General features: G+C 45.7%; 1 protein-coding gene across 1 annotated transcript in view; it reads left to right on the top strand.

Moving 5' to 3' along the window:
- The window catches only part of LOC143975983 (vomeronasal type-2 receptor 26-like), a 59,894-nt gene extending 38,513 nt beyond the window's left edge, over window positions 1-21,381 (top strand). The window contains exons 4-6 of the mRNA XM_077478511.1: window positions 5,707-5,940; window positions 11,763-11,886; window positions 20,289-21,381. Of these exons, the coding sequence (XP_077334637.1) occupies window positions 5,707-5,940; window positions 11,763-11,886; window positions 20,289-21,181 (1,251 nt within the window). The 3' untranslated portion in view covers window positions 21,182-21,381. The remainder of the gene's footprint in view (window positions 1-5,706; window positions 5,941-11,762; window positions 11,887-20,288) is intronic.
- The last annotated feature ends 663 nt before the right edge of the window (window positions 21,382-22,044 follow it).

Below are 22,044 nucleotides of genomic sequence, written 5' to 3'. Positions count from 1 at the left end.
ACCACTGATAGATGGGACTGATGGGCACTGATAGGTGGCACTGATAGGTGGCTCTGATAGGTGGCACTGCTGGGCACTGATGGGCGGCACTGCTGGGCACTGGTAGATGACACTGATGGGCACGGATATGTGGCACTGGGGTGCAGCACCTTTATTGAGGCAGATTGTGGGCACTGCTGGGTAGAAATGTGGGCACTGCTGGGTGGCACTGCTGGGTGGCACTGTGGGCACTGCTGGGTGGCACTGTGGGCACTGCTGGGTGGCACTGATGGGGGGCACTTACTTTTTATTAATGTGGCACTGGCAGGGGGCAGGTGGGCACTGGCAGGGGGCAGGTGGGCACTAGCAGGGCTGGCCGTGATCGGGACTGATGTCCCGTTCACGGCCGCCGGTGATCGGCTTTTTTTTTTTCTCCTCGCGCTGTCAGCACGAGGAGGAATAATAGCCGATTACCGGCTCTGTTATATCACATGATCAGCTGTCATTGACTGACAGCCGATCACGTGATAAGGGGTCAGGATCGACCCCTTGCACGGATCGGTGATCAGGCGAGTCTCATAATCTATTGACGTCGTCCCGGAAAAGGAGATCCGCGCTGTAGCCGTCATTCGGCTATAGCGCGGGTCTCAAGTGGTTAAAGTAAATAAGTTATTATATCAACAACTTAACATTACCTTGTAAACACTGTAATGGCATTTAATCATTAGCAAAATATGTGAAAATTATACAGTGGAACCTCGGATTGCGAGTAACGCAGTTAACGAGCGTTTCGCAATATGAGCACTGTATTTTTAAAAATCGTAACTCGGTTTGCAAGTGTTGTCTCACAAATCGAGCACGAATCAGGCTAAAGTGGTGTGTAGTACCTCTTTTGGCCTGAGTTGGGGGGGCACCAGAGCCGAGCAGAGCCGAACGTCACGTTCAGAAATGCAGGGAAAGGCCTGAGTACAGCACAGCTGACCTCTGCAAATCTCGGGTAGTCTTTCCGAGGTTTGCTGAGGTCAGCCGTAGTGTCCCTGGGCCTTTTCGGACATTTCCGAGGCTCTCAGGCGCCCCCCACCTTTGGCCGCATGCGGTATTGCATCCCATTGAAGTCAATACGGAACAGATTATTTTCATTTCCATTGACTTCAATGGGAAAACTCGATTTGATATGCGAGTGCTTTGGATTACGAGCATTCTCCTGGAGCGGATTATGCTCGTAATCCGAGGTTCCAGTGTACTTCTTTATCAGAACTTTTGAGGTACATTTGTAGAATAATCTACTCATATATTCACACATATCAGACGTTTATGTCTATATTTTAATATTTTACATAGAAATCAATGTTTAAGAATCATTTACCAAGTAGTCAATAAATCACATATTCTTACTATTCATATTGTACAGAGTTACCAGAGTAAGCAGGGTAACTGTGCTTCAATGCCATGCATAATTTGTGTAGAAATCAGGGTAATATGGCTAATACTTGGCCAATTCTATTTAACTATTAAAACCCACCAAGCTGGCATCATATGAAACATGGCAATCCAGACCAATGTCAGAAACCATGAAACAGACTGAGACAGAAGTACAATCAAATCACACTTGTTTATTAATAAAAATAAAAGGTAAATAGAAAAAAGCATAGCCAAGCATAGCCAGAGTCCTGTAGCCAGATCGGGTAGTCAGCCAGTCCAAAGTTCATTAACCAGATCTGGTAATCAGCCAGGCCAGAAGTCAGGGATCCAAGGATAGCTACCGCAAGCAGGATAAGAAGCCAGGAGGGATGTCAGCAAGCTAGTCTTTGAAACAAACAGCAGGAGATGGTTCCTTGTGATGTGACCAACGCGAAGGCAAAGGAAAAAGTGAACTGGAAGGCTTTAAATAAGCAGGTCAGACAAGCATCATCGGGAACAGCTGGTAACTGTGGAAAGAGAAGAGAGCTGGCAATTAGCCGACAGCTGAGCGGCCAGCCCAGATGAGGAAGGGCTAAGCCAGCCCTGATGCACTAATATTTATTTACAATATTTTTTTTAAATAAAAATATTCATTTAAATAGAAATCAGAGTATTAAAATCACCTCAAAGAGGAGTACAAAACACAGAGAACAGAATCATTTAAACACACTATAAATGGTGAAGAAGAAAGGTAACGGCGCTCTCTGTTGGAACAACTCAATCCATACACTGGGTCCACTCACAGGTGCCGAGGCTCGATATTCCCCAACACACTCCAATGCAACCGTAATAAGAAGAGCCGGCAAAACTGTAATCCTTGAAGTGTTGTTTATTGGAACATTAGAGTGACAATAACTCCAATGGAGCTTCTCACGGTCATTGAAGTAAAAGTCCCGGCACGCAATCCAGTCTGTGACTCCGATGGCCGGGTGTGGAATATTTTGGACAAATTACACCTTAGTTGCGAGTGAGGGGTTCTTGTTGGGTGGAATCAGACAATATTCACCATGGTTAGCATAAAGAACAGCTAAGGGCTAAAGAAAATCCCCAAGGGCAGCAGAGCTCCTTGATCAAGTGGCCATCTTGTTTGCACACCAGACCACACCCCTTGTTTATCCTTTTAGCAACTGACATGGAAGACATTGAGCACGTGTTCACAATAATAAGATATGTGTAGACCTCTTTTGTATTGAGTGGGTTATAATAAATGGCCCTCCCCATAACAAAATATTGCACTAAACTTGTAGGTAAGAGCGGCAGAACCTTTGCTAGGTGGAAGAGTGGGTTTGATAGTAAAGTTGGCAATGCCTCCACCTAGAACAGGACCTCTGTAAACAGAGGGGATTCCCTTCCTGGAAAATCAGGTAGTAATCTAAACATGGTAAGTGGGAGCAGAAATACTACTGAAACCAGCTAATAACATTAACCATAAGTATATAGATGCACACCAGTATAAAACAATGCAAGCCTTATATAAGAAAAGAATAGTACATACATCCAATCTAAAAACAGGTCTTATCAGCAAAGGGTCCAACAAGAGTCCTGGGGGAATTGCGTACATATACCCAGGCATATATAGTTATTAATAGCGATACCTCCAGATGAATGTTGCAGCAAAGTCCAGTTTAAGGGGTCTCTGAGGATAAGGCAGCGATGCAGCGTCCATCTTTGTGTCTGAGACCTAAAGACAAGATTTGTGGTGAAGAGGAGACCCTCCAGCCATTGTCCAACCAGCCTGAAATGGGGCTTTTCATCAGCAGAAACCATGTTTGGCACTGGAACTCAAGAGTCAGCGCATCTGCTCTGCTTCTTAGTCCCTAGTAGATTCTAGGCTGTCCTACAACTGGACCTATAACTACCAGAAGTGGCCGTTGGATGCCGTCCCTGGCTCTAGCCTATGCTATAGAATTCCAGACCAGAAGGAATAGGATTAAATAAAACAACCGCGGCTGTATATAAACTCTATTGCAATAAACAGGTTCATCTAATAACATACGGCAAGGTGACCACTACACACCCACACAGTATATATATATATATATACACACACACACACATACACACAGTATACAGTATAAACTGTAAGCTAAGGTGTATAGTTTAATAGTACATTATTAGACATAGGAGCACTTGCCTATCAATTCCTTTTGGTCTGGATTTAGCAGCATGGACAGGACATGTGACTGAGACTTTCTCTCCCCCTCTCTCTCATCATCTCCTCCTTCTGAGTTTTTTCAAAGCCAATCTTCCATAGACAGGAATACATATATATATATATATATATATATATATATATATAACACTGTGACATTAGCAGCTAACAGTGGAAGGCAGCAAATCCCTGCATATGTATGAAATACCTATGATCATTTGCAAATATTAAAGCAGTATTAGGTTGGGTTCACACTTATGCAAATTGGATGCAGGTTTCCCTGCATTCCAATTCGCATGACAGGAGAGTGTGCCCAGCTGTCTAGGGCCTCCACCCTGTATTAGAGTGCCTTCACCCTGGAGGAATGAGCACAGGAGACACAGCAGACCGCAGCATTGTCAGTCTGGGGAAGGGGAGTGTAAGATGTGCTAGCAGATTTAGATACACAAACAACGGAAAACCAAACTCCAGCTCATACTTTAAAACCAGTTACAGCAAACTGTTTTTGTTTTTTTGTTTTTTTTTTGGACTGCCTAGAAGTGTTCAGTCCTCCAGACTGACATCCAATCATCAGGGCATTCTGATATTTGCATGTCTTGCAATCATGACTAGTGTATAACATATGTGCATCTGCTACCAACCTATACTCCAACTTACCCCCCATTTATATAATTAATAAGACCATACCACTTTTGGAGTAAAATAGGCCGTAGCAGCCATTAATTTATTAATCAAACTGTATAAATATCCAAAAATATATAACTCTTTAAATAGTGTAAACAATAATAAAACAACAACAAAACAATAACAACATCAGTTATGACAAACATCAGCTCCCCCTAGTGTTGGTCTTTGCTGGTCCACCAATAACACTCAGCTATAGCCACAAATTATGACACTGCGGTCCCTCTGACATGGGTTATTAGGCCTCAAGCCGAGAGGCTGACTCGGAGACACCCACCTACCGCAATGCCCCCATAACCAATTACCAGATAACTTCCGTTAACTGGAGTACCACCCACAGGACCCGTACCACCGACAGATCCTGACTCTTCATTCAGAACTCTCTTCCTCCACCCGCAAAGACCAAACACCAGCCACTGCCACGACAGTCCATGTTCTCATCCTGGAAAGAAAAAACACAAACACACAACAGAAAAAACACCACTCGACATATACAACCCAATATTAGGGAGGGAGGGTGGGAAACTTTCCTCCAGACTGCTGCCTCGTGGAGGGCGCGGGATCACCTTCCCTACACAGAAGGACTCACCCCCTACACTCCCGGCCAATCCCGCGCCCCCTATCATGCAGGGCTGACATGCACTGTTCACGCAGTCATGCCAGCCCTCTGCCTACGGGATTTTATTAACCCCTGCGGCGCCGGGCTTTACTTGTTTTGCAACCATTGCTTGCATTGGGACTGTAGATTCTTGAAAAGAGACCTGAGGCAGGTGCTGTGATGTTTTCAGGAAGCTATGTACAGCACCCTGCCAGTCCCTCCCACCAGCCATGATTTGCCCGCATTACATAGGAAGGCACATGGACCCAGTGATGACATCAAAATTATGCCCTGTACACACGGTCAGACTATGCACCGTCAAAATCCGTCTGATTTTTTCTGACGGATTTTGGCCCAAACTTGTCTAGAATACACACAGTCGCACAAAGTTGTCGGAAAATCTGATCGTTCTGAACGCGGTGACATAGAACGCGTACAACGGGACTATAAATGGACCGTCATCTCCTAATTCATTCTGAGCGTACATGGCACTTTGTCCGTTGGAATTGTCTACACATGATCGGAATTTAAATGATCGGATTTTGTTGTCGGAAAATTTTAGACCCGGCTCTCAAACGTTGTGTGTCGGAAATTCCGACGGAAAAAGTCAGATGGAGCCCACACGCGATCGGATTTTCCGGCAACAAGATCCGATCGCACATTTTCTGTCGGAAAGTCCGACTGTGTGTACAGGGCATAAGTCTAAAATAGGGTATATAATAGAAAAAGAAAGGTTATTAAATAAAAATAAATAACATATTGATGAAGGGGGATGGAGAAACAAGGGAAACAAAAAAACACATAAACAGTTTGAAGTTTTTCTGTCTTCCAGTTATATAAATATATGAAACAAGTACAAAATCCATTTAAGACGGCAGACAGAATGACCTTCTTTGATGACAACGGCAAATTTCCTTTCCACTGCCAAATAGTTAATTGGAGGTCTTCTTTGGACTTCCTGACCAAAGGATCTACTGACGTTGGTTTGTACACACCATGGGCTAAAGAGGAAGACCAAATTCACATTGACCTCAAAAATATAACATGGAGCCAAGGCAAAAATACGGTAAGGAAGAGCACATGGGGCTCTCACTTTTCATTGCATTGGCAACCAATTGTACAATTTTTACAACAGATGCAGTCTGCGGCCCGTCCATTAGGGGCACCTGGGTGCCACCCCCTCTATCCATGCCACCCCCTATATGAATAATGGATGGATGAATCTATCCATGGCTGCCGTGACCAACCCCTATACATGTGTCCGGCCCCTTTCAGGACGCTGGGCGCCTTAATTACCACAGCGGGGGTGTTTTTTTTTAAGCACCTGATTAGAGCCAAAGGCTATAATAGGCTTTCAAAATAGGGATGGCTCAGAGCATTGCACCATGAGCCCACCCAGTTGAGTGATAATAGCGTATGAATATTCACTATTGTCACACTGATCCTCAATCTGGCCAATCAGAAGCAGGTCCCGAGACCCGCTTTCCGATTGGCCGCCAACGAGGAGGGAGGAAACGGAAGCTACCGCAATGCCCATGGAGTACAGGAGAAGGGAAAACCGCCGTTGCTGCCAAGGAGCAAGGGAAGCCACCGGTGCCCACCATAGATGGGTACATTCTTCAGACCCAGCTGATCGGGGGGGTGGCACTGTTTTCAGTGACACCACTGAACAGATGTGTAACAATTATAGTCAAGCAATGACATTTCTTATTGTTACCCATGAATTTTTTGGCTTCAAATATTATATTAGTCTTATCTGCCCTTCACATATTGGTATAAATAACACAGAAATTAAACAGGAAAGTGAAATATTTTTAGGGATCATTTCTTATGACGCGTACACGCGACCGGTTTCGCCGTAGGAATAAACTCAGAAGGTTTCTCCGACGGAATTCTGCTCAAGCGGTCTTACCTACACACGGTCACACCAAAGTCCGACCGTCAAGGACACGGTGACGTACAACACGTACGACGGGACTAGAAAAAAGAAGTTCAATAGCCAGTAGCCAATAGCTTCCATCTCATACTTGCTTCAGAGCATACGTCGTTTTTTGGTCCGTCGGGAATAGCATACAGACGAGCGCTTTTCCCGATAGGAATTGGTTCCATCGGAAATATTTAGAACAAGTTCCATTTCTAGGTCCGTCAGAATTTTCGAAAAAAAAAAAAAGTCAGATGAGGCATACAATTGGAATAGACGATGAAAAGCTTCCATCTAACTTTTTCTGCCAGCCGTGTGTACGTGGCATTACTCATACTTCTGGACTTTGGGCTTCTCTATGGGCAATGACTAAGGATGAGCCAAACACCCCCCAGTTCGGTTCACACCAGAACCTGCGAACAGACCTAAACTTTGTGTGAACTTTAGAACCCTATTAAAGTCTATGGGACTCGAACATTCAAAATCAAAAGTGCTAATTTTAAAGGCTAATATGCAAGTTATTGTCCTAAAAAGGGTTTGGGGACCCGGGTCCTGCCCCAGGGGACATGTATCAATGCAATAAAAGTTTTAAAAATTGAAGTTTTTTCAGGAGCAGTGATTTTAATAATGCTTAAAGTGAAACAATGAAAGTGTAATATTCCTTTAAATTTCGTACCTGGGGGGTATCTATGTAACATTCCGCATTGTCACTTGCCACGTCACATGCCACACATTACGTATTGTCACTTGCCACACGTTGCAGATTGTCACTTGCCACGTCGCCTGCCACACATTGCGGATTGTCACTTGTCACAATTTTTTTACACTTTCTTTGTGAAAGGGTAGGGGTACTTTTGGACCCCTTTATCATTTCAAACAGGGGGGGCCGGGATCAGGGGTCCCCTTGTTAAAGGGGGCTTCCAGATTCTGATAAGCCCAACGCCCGCAGACCCCCACAACCACCAGGGTTGTGGGGATGAGGCCCTTGTCCCCATCAACATGGGGATATGGTGATTTGAAGGGTCACAGATCTCCAAAGCATCCTCCCAATGTTGTGGCCTGGTACAGTTTAGGAGGGCTGCCAGGTTGTGTGCTCGGATAAAGGGTCTGGTATGGATTTTTGGTGGGAACTCCACACCATACCAGACCTGAAGGGCCTGGTAATTGAATTTGGGGGAAACCCCCACCCCATCCCAAACACTTTATATGACAACAACTTCAATGCAAGCCTTTAAAATTAGTACTTTATATTTCTCCCATAGATTTTTACAGGGTGTCCCATGGCTTTTCAAATTTGCCGCGAACACTCCAAATTGTTCGCTGTTCAGCGAACAGGCGAACAGGCAATGTTTGAGTCGAAACATGAGTTTGACTCAAACTTGAAGCTCATCCATAGCAATGACTTCTGTCCCTCAGGTTAAAATGATTTCAAGTGTATGTAAACCGACTGAATCTCTCTTATGTCCTCCTGTTTGCTCTGTTAAGAATACCATCAAAATAATTTTGTTATACCTATTCAAAAAAAAAAAAAAATAAATAATAGATTGGGCAAGGCTGACGGCTGACGCCATATAGTCTGCAAAAATATTTAGCGCATGTAAACCCCAAATCTTTTTTTTTTGTTTTCAGTATGTTAGGCATCATGTCTTGCTGTATTCAGTTTTCTTAAGAAATTCATTTTTTTGCAAATCCTTTGGAGTTTCTTACCCAGAGATTACACCAGTAGCAGCCCTTCCTGTAGCAGGCTGACAATGCTAAACAACTGCCCCAATATTAGCAGTAGCATTATCAGCCTGCCATGAGTCCTCCTCCAATGCCAGGCAGTGGCTTAGCGTTGTCAGCCGACCATCAGTCCTCCTCCAATGTCAGGCAGTGGCTTAGCGTTGTCAGCCCACCATCAGTCCTCCTCCAATGCCAGGCAGTGGCTTAGCGTTGTCAGCCTGCCATGAGTCCTCCTCCAATGCCAGGCAGTGGCTTAGCGTTGTCAGCCCACCATCAGTCCTCCTCCAATGTCAGGCAGTGGCTTAGCGTTGTCAGCCCACCATCAGTCCTCCTCCAATGCCAGGCAGTGGCTTAGCGTTGTCAGTCTGCCATGAGTCCTCCTCCAATGTCAGGCAGTGGCTTAGCGTTGTCAACCTGCCATGAGTCCTCCTCAAATGTCAGGCAGTGGCTTAGAGTTGTCAGCCTGCCATGAGTTTTCCTCCAATGTAACACAGTGGCTTAGCATTGTCAGCCTGCCATGAGTCCTCCTTCAATATCAGGCAGTGGCGTAGTGTTGTCAGCCTGCCATGAGTCCTCCTCCAATGTCAGGCAGCGGCTAATCGTTGTCAGCCTGCCATGAGTCCTCCTCCAATGTCAGGCAGTGGCTTAGCGTTGTCAGCCTACCATAAGTCCTCCTCCAATGCCAGGCAGTGGCTTAGCATTGTCAGCCTGCCATGAGTCCTCCTCCAATGACAGGCAGTGGTTTAGCGTTGTCAGCCTGCCATAAGTCCTCCTCCAATGCCAGGCAGTGGCTTAGCATTGTCAGCCTGCCATAAATCTTTCTCCAATGCCAGGCAGTGGCTTAGCATTGTCAGCCTGCCATGAGTCCTCCTCCAATGTCAGGCAGTGGCTTAGCGTTGTCAACCTGCCATGAGTTATCCTCAAATGTCAGGCAGTGGCTTAGCCCTTGTACACACGGTCGGAGAATCTGTCAGAATGTGTCCTATCGGACCGTGTTGTCAGATAATCCGACTGTGTGTGGTATGCATCGGACTGATTCCGTCGGAATATCCGTCGGGCCCAATTTTCCAACATGTTGGAAATATTTTCCGACCAACTGGTTCGATCGGACATACTCCGATCATGTGTAGAGAATTCAGATCGAACCAAGTGCCACGCATGCTCAGATCAAATTCCTAGACCAAAGCTATTGGCTACTAACCTGAACGTAGTCCCATCATAACGAAACAACGTCATCACGTTCTGAATGATCCGACAACTTGGCCCGACTGTGTGTATGCAACAGTTTCGGACACAATCCGTCGGACACAATCCGTCGGACAAAATCAGACGGATTTGGTTGGCAGAATGTCCGACCGTGTGTACAGGGGCTTAGAGTTGTCAGCCTGCCATGAATCTTTCTCCAATGTAAGACAGTGGCTTAGCATTGTCAGCCTGCCATGAGTCCTCCTCCAATGTCAGGCAGTGGCGTAGTGTTGTCAGCCTACCATAAGTCCTCCTCCAATGCCAGGCAGTGGCTTAGCATTGTCATCCTGCCATGAGTCATCCTAAAATGACAGGCAGTGGTTTAGCATTGTCAGCCTGCCATAAGTCCTCCTCCAATGCCAGGCAGTGGCTTAGCATTGTCAGTCTGCCATGAGTCCTCCTCCAATGTCAGGCAGTGGTTTAGCATTGTCAGCCTGCCATGAGTCCTCCTCCAATGTCAGGCAGTGGTTTAGCATTGTCAGCCTACCATGAGTCCTCCTCCAATGTCAGGCAGTGGCTTAGCGTTGTCAACCTGAAATAAGAAGTGTTGTTCCTGGCCTGATCTCTAGACTGTACACAGTGAGGCATGTTGGCACCAAAAAATAGAATTTGGGTTTGCATGCACTTTTACTCACTTCCACCCCGAGAAGGATTTACCCCCTAAATAACCAGGCCATTTTTTACGATACATCTCTGCGTCGTTTTAACTGTCAATTGCGCGGTCAGGCAATGCTGTACAAAAAAAACAACATTGCCATTCTTTTTTTCCCCACAAACAGAGCTTTCTTTTGGTGATATGTGATCACCTCTGCTTTTTTTTGTTTTGTTTTTTGCGCTATAAACAAAAAAAACACATTTTTTTTTACTTTTTGCTATAATAAATATCCCAAAAAATCAGTTTAGGCTGATATGTATTCTGCTACATATTTTTCGTAAAAAAAACAAAAAAACAAAGGCAATAAGCGAATATTGATTGGTTTGCGTTAAAGTTATAGCATCTACAAAATAGGGGGTATATTTATGGCATTTTTATTAGAAATTTTTGTTTTTACTAGTGATGGCGGTGATCAGCAATTTTTTGTGGGGACTGCGACTTTGCAGTGGACAGATCGGAACACTTTTGACACTTTTTACGGACCATTGACATTTATACAGCAATTTATACAGGGAAGAGGTTAACACTAGGGGGCGAGAAAAGGGTTAAGTGTGTCCTAGTGTGTGATTCTAACTGTGGGGGGGTGGGACTGACTGGGAGTACAGACAGATCGCTGTTCCTGATCACTAGGAACAGAAAATCTCTCTCTACTCCCCTGTCAGAACGGGGATCTGTTTTTTACACTGACAGATCCCCGTTCTGCCTCTGTGGAGCAATCACGGGTCGCCAGCGGACATCGCGTGCCGCCGGCCACATGCATCGGCTCTGGCAATGCGTCACGGGTGCACCTCCTATAGCACTTAAAGCGACCGACGTAAACCGACAGTGACTGGACAGCCGTGCCAACCTGCTACCACATAATGAGGGCGTCTGGTTGACCATTGGGTAATGTCCAATGGAAGCAATGGTTAAGAAAATACAGTAATATTTTGAGACACACCACTTGCCGACCGCCTACAGCATATATACTGCGACAGGTCAGCTCTATTGCGCAAAATCACGTAACTGTACGAGATTTTGTTGAATAGCCACTGGGGGGCCCGTATGCACAGCCGGAGCTGCGATCATGCTCTGATTGGCCACAGGGGGAGCCAGTCATCGGACCCGGCCGAAGCAATGTCCGCTGGCTACCTACGAACGCTCCCGACAGAGATATAACATTTTATTTGTGTACAGCGTCGCACGGCCGCGCAACCGGCAGTTAAAGTAACGCAGTGCCATATCACAAAAAATGGTCTGGTCAGGAAGGGGGTAAAATCTTCCGGGGCTGAAGTAGTTTTTAATCTCTAATGTTATTTCACACAAGTGGACTTAATTTTTTATTTATTTTTTCACTTCCTTTTAGAAGCTGGAATCTCGATGTGTGGATGTTTGTTCGCCCGGATACAGAAAAAAGCCAGGATCTTCAATTCACTCTTGCTGCTATGGCTGTCTCCAATGTTCAGAAGGACAGATATCTAATAAGACAGGTATGCCTTATTTATTTTATATACAGTTTTATTTATTAATGTTTTCTAATTTTACACTCTAGTGGTGCAAGAAATAACCATAATTTATGAGGGAGTAATAGTACATGTAGCCTACAAGTTTTCAGACTGATGATGAATATAAGTCTCCCTGGAAGTTGGCCTTGTGTAGTGTGTTCCGACGTGGTGATAGAGAGAGAGAGATAGACAGTGTCACTTCATTTCATTTGAGTTAGATAGAGCAGGCAGGAGGCTAGTCAGTTCGCTGCAGTCAGTGTATTGTGTATATATATATGCATCCTAGGTGTTGTTGTGTGTGTATATATATATATATATATATATATATATATATATATATATATATATATACACTGTATTCAGTTTAGCTAGATTTGTTCCTGTGTACTGTGTCCTTTGCACAGTGTGCACTTAAAGCTACCCCACTTGCTGGTGTTCTGCTGATCCTATCCCCAGGCAGCTGTAGCAATTACAGTTGATGTATTGCGTCATCTGCACAGTGTGCACCTAAAGCTACCCCAATTGCTGGTGTTCTGCTGATCCTATTCGCAGGCAGCTGTTGCAAATACAGTTGGTGCATTGTGTCATCTGCACAGTGTGCACCTTAAGCTACCCCACTTGCTGGTGTTCTGCTGATCCTATCCCCAGGCAGCTGTAGCAATTACAGTTGATGTATTGCGTCATCTGCACAGTGTGCACCTAAAGCTACCCCAATTGCTGGTGTTCTGCTGATCCTATTCGCAGGCAGCTGTTGCAAATACAGTTGGTGCATTGTGTCATCTGCACAGTGTGCACCTTAAGCTACCCCAATTGCTGGTGTTCTGCTGATCCTATCCACAGGCTGCTGTAGTAATTACAGTCGGTGTATTATGTCATCTGCACAGTGTGCACCTAAAGCTACCCCAATTTCTGGTGTTCTCATACTAATAATACTACAGGAAGGCAGTTGTTTCTGCTAGCTGCAGTATAATCAGTATATACGTCCCAGCTTTTTGCAGCTACATCTCCCTGCAGGCCATTAGTATGTCTGTAAGTCCAACAAGGAGAGGCAGACAATCACAAGCCAATAAAAGAGGGCAAGCAGGCTCTGTGTCTAGAGGCAACAGTGCTGGTCGTGGACACAGTGCATCCTCATCAGCACGTGGCCATGGGACACGCTTGTCCTTTTTTTCAGCAGCTGGCCGTGTTGAGCCGCAACATGCTGAAGACTTGGTAGAGTGGATGACCAAGCCGTCCTCATGCTCCCCATCCTCCTCATCCTCTCTCACCCAGGCTCAGGGTACTTTGTCTGGCAAAGCAGCCGGCAATGCAGCCTCTTCCCTTGGCTCAATGGCATCAGTCACTCCTTTCCTAGCCCCAGCATGTCCTCCTGAGGAGTCCCCCAAACTTTTTGAGCACAGTGTTGGGTACATGCTCCAGGAGGATGCCCAGAGATTTGAAGGCTCTGATGATGATACTAGAGGAAGGCAGTAACTTGAGCCCAGAGAGAGGGGATGCCCAAGAAAGACAGTAATCTGGCAGTCATGTTCCCCCAGCTGCAACATACTGCCAGGTTTGCTCCAGTGATGATGAGGGAGGGGATGATGAGGTCACTGACTCCACATGGGTGCCTGAAAGGAGAGAGGTGGAGGAGGCACATCTCCAACGAGGAAGGATGCCCTCCAGGGGCCAGCTTAAGGGCACACCCTCTGCCTATTGATGCCATGCCAGCTTAAGCCAGGAATGGCGGTTTGTGACAATGGCACCAACCTCCTCTCCGCCCTCCGACAGGGACAACTGACCCATGTGCCCTGTTTGGCTCACATCCTTAACTTGGTGGTGCAGTGGTTCTTGGGCAGTTACAGGGGCTTACAGGTTGTCCTGAGGCAGTCCAGGAAAGTCTGTGTGCATTTCTGCTGGTCATATAATGCCAGTGCTCAGCTGGCTGACCTCCAAAAGGAATTTAACCTGCCCAAGAACCGCCTAATCTGTGACATGTCCATCATGTGGAATTCAACGCTAACCATGCTGCAGCGGCTGCACATGCTGCAGCGGCTGCACATGCAGCAGAGGGCCATCAATGAGTACCTGTGTGATTACGGCACCAGGACAGGGTCAGGGGAGCATGGTTTTTTCCCCACATCAGTGGTGCATGATCAGGGAAGCATGCACTGTCCTGTCACCATTTGAGGAGGCCACGAGGATGGTGAGCAGTGACAGTGCATGCATCAGTGACACTGTCCCTCCTGTCCACCTGTTGAAGCACACGCTGCGTGAAATAATGGACAGGGCACTTGAGGCAGAACAGAGGCAGGAAGAGGAGGACTTCCTTACCTCTGAAGGCCCCCTTTATCCAGACAGTGTTCCTCACACAGGAAGAGGAGGAGGAGGAGGATTGTGTCAGCATGGAGGTGGAGCCTGGCACTCAGAATCAGCAGCAGTCTTTTTGGGATCATTTACAGTCCCAAGAAACCTGTGGACTTGAACGTGGCTGGGAGGAGGTGGCTGTGGATCATGTCCTCCTTAGTGACCCAGAGCACTCCGACCCGTATGCCTCAGCTAACCTACACTGCATGGCCTCCCTGATCCTGCGAAGCCTGTGGAAGGATCCTCGTATTCGTCGGATCAAGGAGCGGGATCATTACTGGCTGGCCACCCTCCTTGATCTACGTTACAAGGGCAAGGTTGCGGACCTTATCTTGCTGTTTCAGAGGGAGCAGAGGATGAAACATCTTTGGGAGGCCTTGCATAAAGGTCTGTGCAATGCATTCCCAGAGACTGGGAGGTTACAAATTCCTGGTCCTGGACAACATGTTGCTGAGGCTTCGGTCAGTCACAGAAGGAACGGTGGAGAAGGTGGCTGTCTGACCGATGCGTTCAGACAATATTTTAGTCCGCAGCCCCAAGGTATGATTGTTTCCAGCAACCATCGCCAGCATCTAAATTACATGGTGCAGGAATACCTAGGGGCAAGATCAGACTTGGACACCTTTCCCACAGAAAATCCTCTGCGTTGCTGGGTCTTGAGGATGGATCCCTGGCCAGAGCTTGCACAGTATGGAATTGAACTACTGGCCTGTCCTGCATCCAGCGTTCTTTCGCAACGCACATTCGGCTTGTAATCAGGAGAAGGGTTTGAGTTGATGGTCTTGGTACAATTGGTGAAGATTATGAATACCTTTGAGGGACCAGAGGGAAGTTGGTAGATCAGGAGTTAGATGAGAAAGTGTCTCTAAAGGGATACTAAAGGAAGGTACTTCGGGTAGACGGTCAACTAGTCTACGCCAGGCAAGAGCCGACGCCTTTAGTGTTGGGGATATGAAAGTCGGGATGGAAGTGCCCAGAGGCACACTGAGAAGCCAGGATTTTAAATCAGATTTGGTAAATGTTTGTCGTTCTATCTGGGCCCAAGGAGTTAATGAGTGTGGGCAGAACCAGTGAGGAAGTTGGGCTAGAATGGCTGCTGAGTGGTAGTCTTTGAAATCTATGGAGCCTATTCTGCCCACTGTTTTGTGCTTAATGAGATTCGAGTGTGCACATCAGGGTTTTTTCCCCTTCCAGAGGTATTTATTGTACATGGTTTGTAAGGAACGGAAGAACGTAGTAGGGAGAGGAATAGGAAGTGTTCGGAAATAATAGAGGATTTGGGGAAGGCAAATCATTTTAAAGGCGGCGAGTTTTCCGGTCCAGGAAAGTTCATGTTTTGCTAACTTCTGCGATTTTTGTTGGATATCGTGTAACAGTTGAGGGAAATTGACCGCATATAAATGTTTTAGGGATTTTGGTAGTTGAATGCCAAGATACGGGATGTGGGTAGTTGCCCATTTAAATGGATATTGCATTTGGAGGAGATTCTTTGTGGTGGCATCAATATGAATATCCAGTATAAGGGATTTGGACTCGTTTACTTTGTAGAAGGAGACCGAACTAAACCATTTAAGTAATCTTTGTACCTCAGCCAGGGAAGAAGTCGGATTCGTAAGACTCAAGATGACATCATCTGCAAACAGACAAATTTTATGGGAGGTTGTGCCAATCGTTATTCCGGAGATAGTAGGGAGAGATCGAATATGTTCAGCCAGGGTTTCCATAACTAAGTATAAAATAAGGGGTGACAGGGGGCATCCCTGGCGGGTACCATTAATGATGGGAAATGGGCGGGATAGCATTCCTTCCGGAAAGACTTGTGCTGTACAATGCCATGATGCCATTCAATATATGCCCTGTAAAACCAATTTTTTTTCAAAACTGAGGTAAGATAGGGCCAGTGAACTCTATCGGACGCCTTCTCTGCATCTAAAGAGAGAAGCAGAGAAGGCGTTCCGGTTGATTCTGCTTGGTGGATTAAGTTGAGCATTCTTCTGGAGGCATCAGGGGCTTGTCTCCCCTTGGTGAATCCCATCTGATCTTGGTGTATGAGTGTGGGCATGATGTGAATTAATCTGTGGGCTATGGTTTTGGCATAAATTTTCAGATCTTGATTTAGTAATGAGATTGGGCGGAAGTTTTGGGGGACATTCGGTTCTTTCCCTGGCTTAGGTATTGTTATCACAAATGCTTTTAAGTATTCCTTATTAAAAGAAGAAGAGGAGGCAATGTTGTTAAAGAGTTCAGTCAAGTGGGGGACTAGAATTGAAGCAAATTGTTTAAAGTATTCGCCAGTTAGTCCGTCTGGGCCTGGAGATTTGCCATTTGGTAGTGTGTTTATAGTATCCAAAATTTCTTTTTCGGTGAATGGGGCGTTGAGATCGGTCAATAGTTCGGCAGTCAATGTGGGGAGGTTCAGGTTTTGAAGGAAATTGTCAATCATGGTTTGCGAGGGTTGTGGGATGAAGGGGTCTTGTGCAAGGTTATACAGGTCGCTATAGTAGGAACTAAAGGCATCAGCAATGTCTTGGGGGTCGCTAAGGGTAGTTTTGGTGTGAGGGTGGGTCAGTTGGGAAATTTTGGTCTTAAGATGTCTTCCCTTTATGTGTTGCGCTAATTTCTTGCCTACCTTATTAGAAGTAGAGTACGTAGTTGCTTTCACTTTCCTCTGGAGGTATTCATAAGAGTGAAGCAGAAAGGTTCTAAGTTGCTGTCGTAGGGTCAATAATTGGTCCGTCAATATGTAGCTAGGGTTGGACTTATGTTTCAGTTCCAATGCAGTAATTTGGGCTGTTAAGCCGTCAAAACGTTGCGTCCTCTTTTTTTTGTGGTGAGAGCCCAATTTTATAAGTACCCCTCTCATGTATGCTTTATGGGCACTCCACACCACACCTGGGTCAGACACAGTGCCCTTGTTGAACTGGAAGTAATCAGTGATATGGGTCGAAATTTCTGATGCATATTGATCGTTTTGGAGGAGGTAGTTGTTTGCTCTCCAAAGGTGAGCAGTGGGGATGGAGTGAGAAGTCTCAATAGAGATAGAGATAGGGGCGTGGTCTGACCAAGTCGTGGTGTGGATTACGAAATTAACAATTTTTTGTAAGGTCCACTTATCAGATAAAAAGAGATCTATTCTCGAGTAAGAGCGGTGTCTGGCAGAGAAGAATGTAAAGTCCCGTTCAGAGCCATGATGGCAGCGCCAGACATCATAAAGGTCTTGAGAGGAAATGAAGTGTTTTAGAGGTGATCCAAGCCTAGTAGCAGTAGATCTGGAGTCCATCAGTGGATCTGGAGTCAAGTTAAAGTCCCCACACATTATGAATTGGTGATTCTGAGCAGGTTTTGCGATTCGGAGTACGTTGTGTAAGAATCACAACTGATGGGAGTTAGGGGCGTAAACATTAAGGAGCGTATAGGTCGTTCGGTTGATGTTACAGGTAAGGATGAGGTATCTGCCATCTGGGTCCGATGTGGCTTTCAGAAGTTGGAAGTCAACTGTGTGTTTGACAGCAATCATAACTCCTCTAAATTTGGTGGCATCAGTGGCATGAAAGACATGAGGGAATAAGTGTTTTTTACAGAGTGGGGTATCCACTGTCAGTAGGTGGGTTTCTTGTACGCAGATAATGTCACTACGGAGGTCAGAGGTAGTTCTCCACAGGGAGTGGCGTTTGGCCGGATGGTTTAAACCATTGGCGTTAAGCGACACAATGGTGAGAGGCATCGTGGGTATGAGATGGTGGGCGGGTAATGGAATAGGATAGTGGAATCACTCACGTTTAGGTGGGTTCTTCAAAGATCGAGTGCTGTGAGGGTCCAGGCAGAGTAGTTGACTGTCCAAGGAGACAGAAGTGTGAGTGATCTCTAAGCTGTGGATAGAGCAATACTGTGCAGGTTATATACAAAAGGAACAGAAAAAAAAAGGCAGAGAGTAAGATGTGGCGATACTAGTAGGACTTAATGATACAATTATTTATTTGTCCTCTAGACGTCTCTGGATTGGGAGAGTTGTATAACCATGCGATGGAACTAGTAAGAAAGAAAAAAAAATAAAAAAATAAAAAGAGGAAAAGGCAACCGGTTGGAGGGGTGCAAGTAGCACTAAACAAAGCCTCCAGACAGGGGTAAAACAGTTCGGATATCTAGGAACGAAGGGTGAAGTGTCGGCGGATCAAAGCTCTCGGGAGCTAGTACATCGTAAAATGGCCAGATAGTAGTAGGTGAGGCGGCATTTAGGATTTGTTGAAATCGAGGTTTCTATTGGACACAGGTGGAGCCCTGTGGTGGTTGGTCGAGGCGGGGGGTTCAGTCATGACACCCCAGGAGTGGAGGAGATTTAGGCCCTTGTCCAGCGCACCGATCACATGTGTGTGACCATTTTTAGCAATGAGGAGCGTAGCTGGAAAGCGCCATTTGTAGGTGATTTTGTGGTTTTGTAGCGACTTGGTGATTGGGTTGAGGTGTCTTCTCATTTGTAAGGTATATTTGGAAAGATCCGGAAACAATTGGATTCCTGTATACAGAGATGGTAGAGGAGATTTTTCTTTCATACCTAATAGTACCTAAATGGATCCGCATCAGCACGGCTCTAAGGACTGAGGCTGCTAAGCGGGGTGGCTTGGCTATTCTGTGGATGCGGTCAATGATCAAATCACGTGGGGGTATGTCTGGTAATATAACACGGATAAGCTCTTTGGCGTAGCGTGGTAAGTCAGTAGGGGGGACATTTTCAGGGACCCCTCGCAGCTTGAGGTTGTTCCTGTGAGATCTGTCCTCGAGGTCGGCCAGCTTGGCTTTCATCCAGGAGTGTTCTTCTTTAAGGTCCTCACAGGTATCAATTATGTCATTGACTGTAGTGGTACAGTCAGCTAATCCTAATTCTGTGTTGGTCACTCTGTCAGATAAGGAATGTAGATCAGATGTTATTCTAGAGAACATGGAGGAGAGATCAGTCATTAAGGAAGACTGGAGGGATAGGAGCATCTCCTTTAAGGTCGTGTCAAGCACTGACTGGCCCGCTTTGGGGAAGGCAGCCATGGAGGATTGCAGGGCCTGGTCAGAGAACAAGGGATCTGAAGCCTGGGTCTCGATTTGGGGGTGGAGATGCCACTGCGGCGGCATGTCTAGCCGCATTTTGGCTTTAGCTGGACTGTCCAGTAAGGGATCGGGTGCCTGGTCAAGGGAAGATGAGGAGAGGGTACCTGCGTCCACGATGTCCACCGATGGAGCGTCCTGTAGATCTGCATATGCCGCGCTTCGTGCGGCCCGGTCAGCGCCATTTTGACTAGTCGCCGGACGCTCCGCCGGCTTGTATGCAAACTCGGTGAGTTTCTCAGGTTTACGATCGGTGAGTCTCTTCCGAGATGAGCTCATCGTTTCCTCCGGTCGTTACCGAGTGGGATAGCCGCGGATGGGTCAACGATGTCAGCCTGTGTCGTGAGGTGATAGCTCCCGGCTGACGAGCTGAGGAATTAGACGTCCATCTTCGTTCCCAGCTAGCCACGCCCCCCCCCCCCCCCAATTTCCAGAGGCATTTGAAACACCAAATGACTCTAACAGCTTGTAAACGTGTGTAAACACGGTAACTCGCATTTAGCCGCATTTTGTTAAATGTAAATGCGGCTAAATGCGGCATTTGAACGCGCCAAAAACTGACGTTTTTAAATGTCGGTTACTATCTGTCAAGTTAAATCGTTCGGGAGAGTTTTTTAAAATGTCCCGTGTACATTAATCCTTAGAGGTTGCCATTTTCTGGATGGACATTTTATGGTCACACAACCTGGTCACATTGCTATAATCTGTTTACATGGACTATAGACTGAAGGACTTATGAATAAATAGTTGTGGAACGAATCATCTGAGTTTCCATTATTTCTTAGGGGGTAAATTTGCTTTAATATACAAGTGCTTTGGATTACAAGCATGTTTCCAGAACGAATTATGCTCACATTCCAAGGTTTTACTGTATAAACACAAGATAATTGATTTTCTCCGAAGCTCTGACCCCGATGCTCATTGTGTTTGTATTGTTCTTCCTACAGACAGTGAAAACTGCATGAAATGTCCTGATGATGAATGGCCAAATGAGAAGAAGGATCGGTGTGTTCCAAAGTTTATGGAATTTCTCTCCTACACTGATGATCCCATTGTTGCAGTATTTTCAGCTGTCTCCATCCTCTGTTGTCTTCTGACTGGTTTAATATTGAGCATATTTATACTTCATCAGGACACCCCCATTGTTAAAGCTAATAACCGGGACCTGAGCTATCTTCTCCTGGTCTCCATCATGCTGAGCTTCCTCTGTGTCTTCTTGTTCCTCGGCCATCCAGTAGATGTGACCTGCATGTTGCGTGTGACCTCCTTTGGTGTCATCTTCTCAGTTGCCGTCTCTTCTCTACTTGCCAAAAGTATCATGGTGTGTATTGCTTTTCAAGCCACCAAACCTGGGAGTCCCTGGAGGAAATGGATGGGAGCCAAACTGCCCAATTCTATCATTTGTGTCTTCTCACTGGTTCAAGTCATAATCTGTGTCTCTTGGTTGTCTATTTCTCCTCCCTTCCAGGATCGGGACACTCACTCTTATCAGGGGAAGATCATCATTCAGTGTAGTGAGGGTTCAGTTATCGGCTTCTACTCAGTCCTGGGATATATGGGACTTCTGGCCGCTGTGAGTTTCATTATCGCTTTTTTAGCCAGGACATTACCGGACAGTTTTAATGAGGCCAAGTACATCACCTTCAGCATGCTGGTGTTCTGCAGTGTCTGGATTGCCATGATCCCGGCCTATCTGAGCACCAGAGGGAAGTACATGGTGGCTGTGGAGGTTTTTGCTATAATAGCATCAAATTCTGGACTTCTTGGCTGTATATTTTTTCCAAAAAGTTATATAATTCTGTTCAGACCCGACCTGAATACAAAAACAGTTATCCGCTAATATGTATGGAGCAACACTGGATTACCAGTAGTTATAACATTATCTCTATCACTGTTAATATTAGTATTTTGCTGGTGTATTGAGAATGAACACTGCTTAATATAAACATTTAATACTTACCTCTCTGTTGGAAGGTGTGTTTTAATTTTTGCTCTGGACACCATTGGTATTGCACACTTTGGGTTTGTTGGAAACCTTGTCCCCTGCTGGGTGTAGTGGTTACATCAATACAGAACAATGTAGTCACTTAGTGAGGAGGAACCACAGTGATCAGAGGAGGACAAAGTATCCAAATCATCCTAAAGTGTCCGATATCAGAGACACCCATCACTCTTCCAGAGAGGGAAGATTTTCCTCACCACCTTCCCGAAAGATTAATATATAAAACATGTTCTTTTATAAGCTGCTTGTAATGTATTTTTAGTGTCTGGGTCACTTTAATCACATATATGGCGGCAGGGCGGCTCTATTGTGTGAAACGACCTACCTGTACGTCGTTTCATGCAATTGATAGTATGGACTCAATTTCCGCCGGCCACCGGCGATCACTGCACAGAGAGACAGAACGGAATTTGTCTATGTAAACAAGGCGGATGCCTGTTTTGACAGGGGACAGCATGAAGATCTGCTGTTCCTAGTGATCAGGAATAGGGAAGAGCCGAACAACCCCCAATTTGGTTTGCATCAGTACATGCGAACAGACAATACATTTGTTCGAACATCTGAACACCATTAAAGTCTATGGGACTCGACCATTAAAAGGCTAAAGTGCTAATTTTAAAGTCTTATATGCAAGTTATTACCATAAAAAGTGTTTTGGGGCCTGGGTCCTGCCCCAGGGGACATGTATCAATGCAATTTTT

This window comes from Lithobates pipiens, unplaced genomic scaffold (assembly GCF_037356315.1).
Source record: "Lithobates pipiens isolate NorthernLeopardFrog02 unplaced genomic scaffold, aLitPip1_a1.2 Scaffold_13, whole genome shotgun sequence".
Taxonomy (NCBI): domain Eukaryota; kingdom Metazoa; phylum Chordata; class Amphibia; order Anura; family Ranidae; genus Lithobates; species Lithobates pipiens.
Note: the sequence above shows the minus strand (reverse complement) of the source record. Positions and strands in the feature narration are given on the sequence as shown.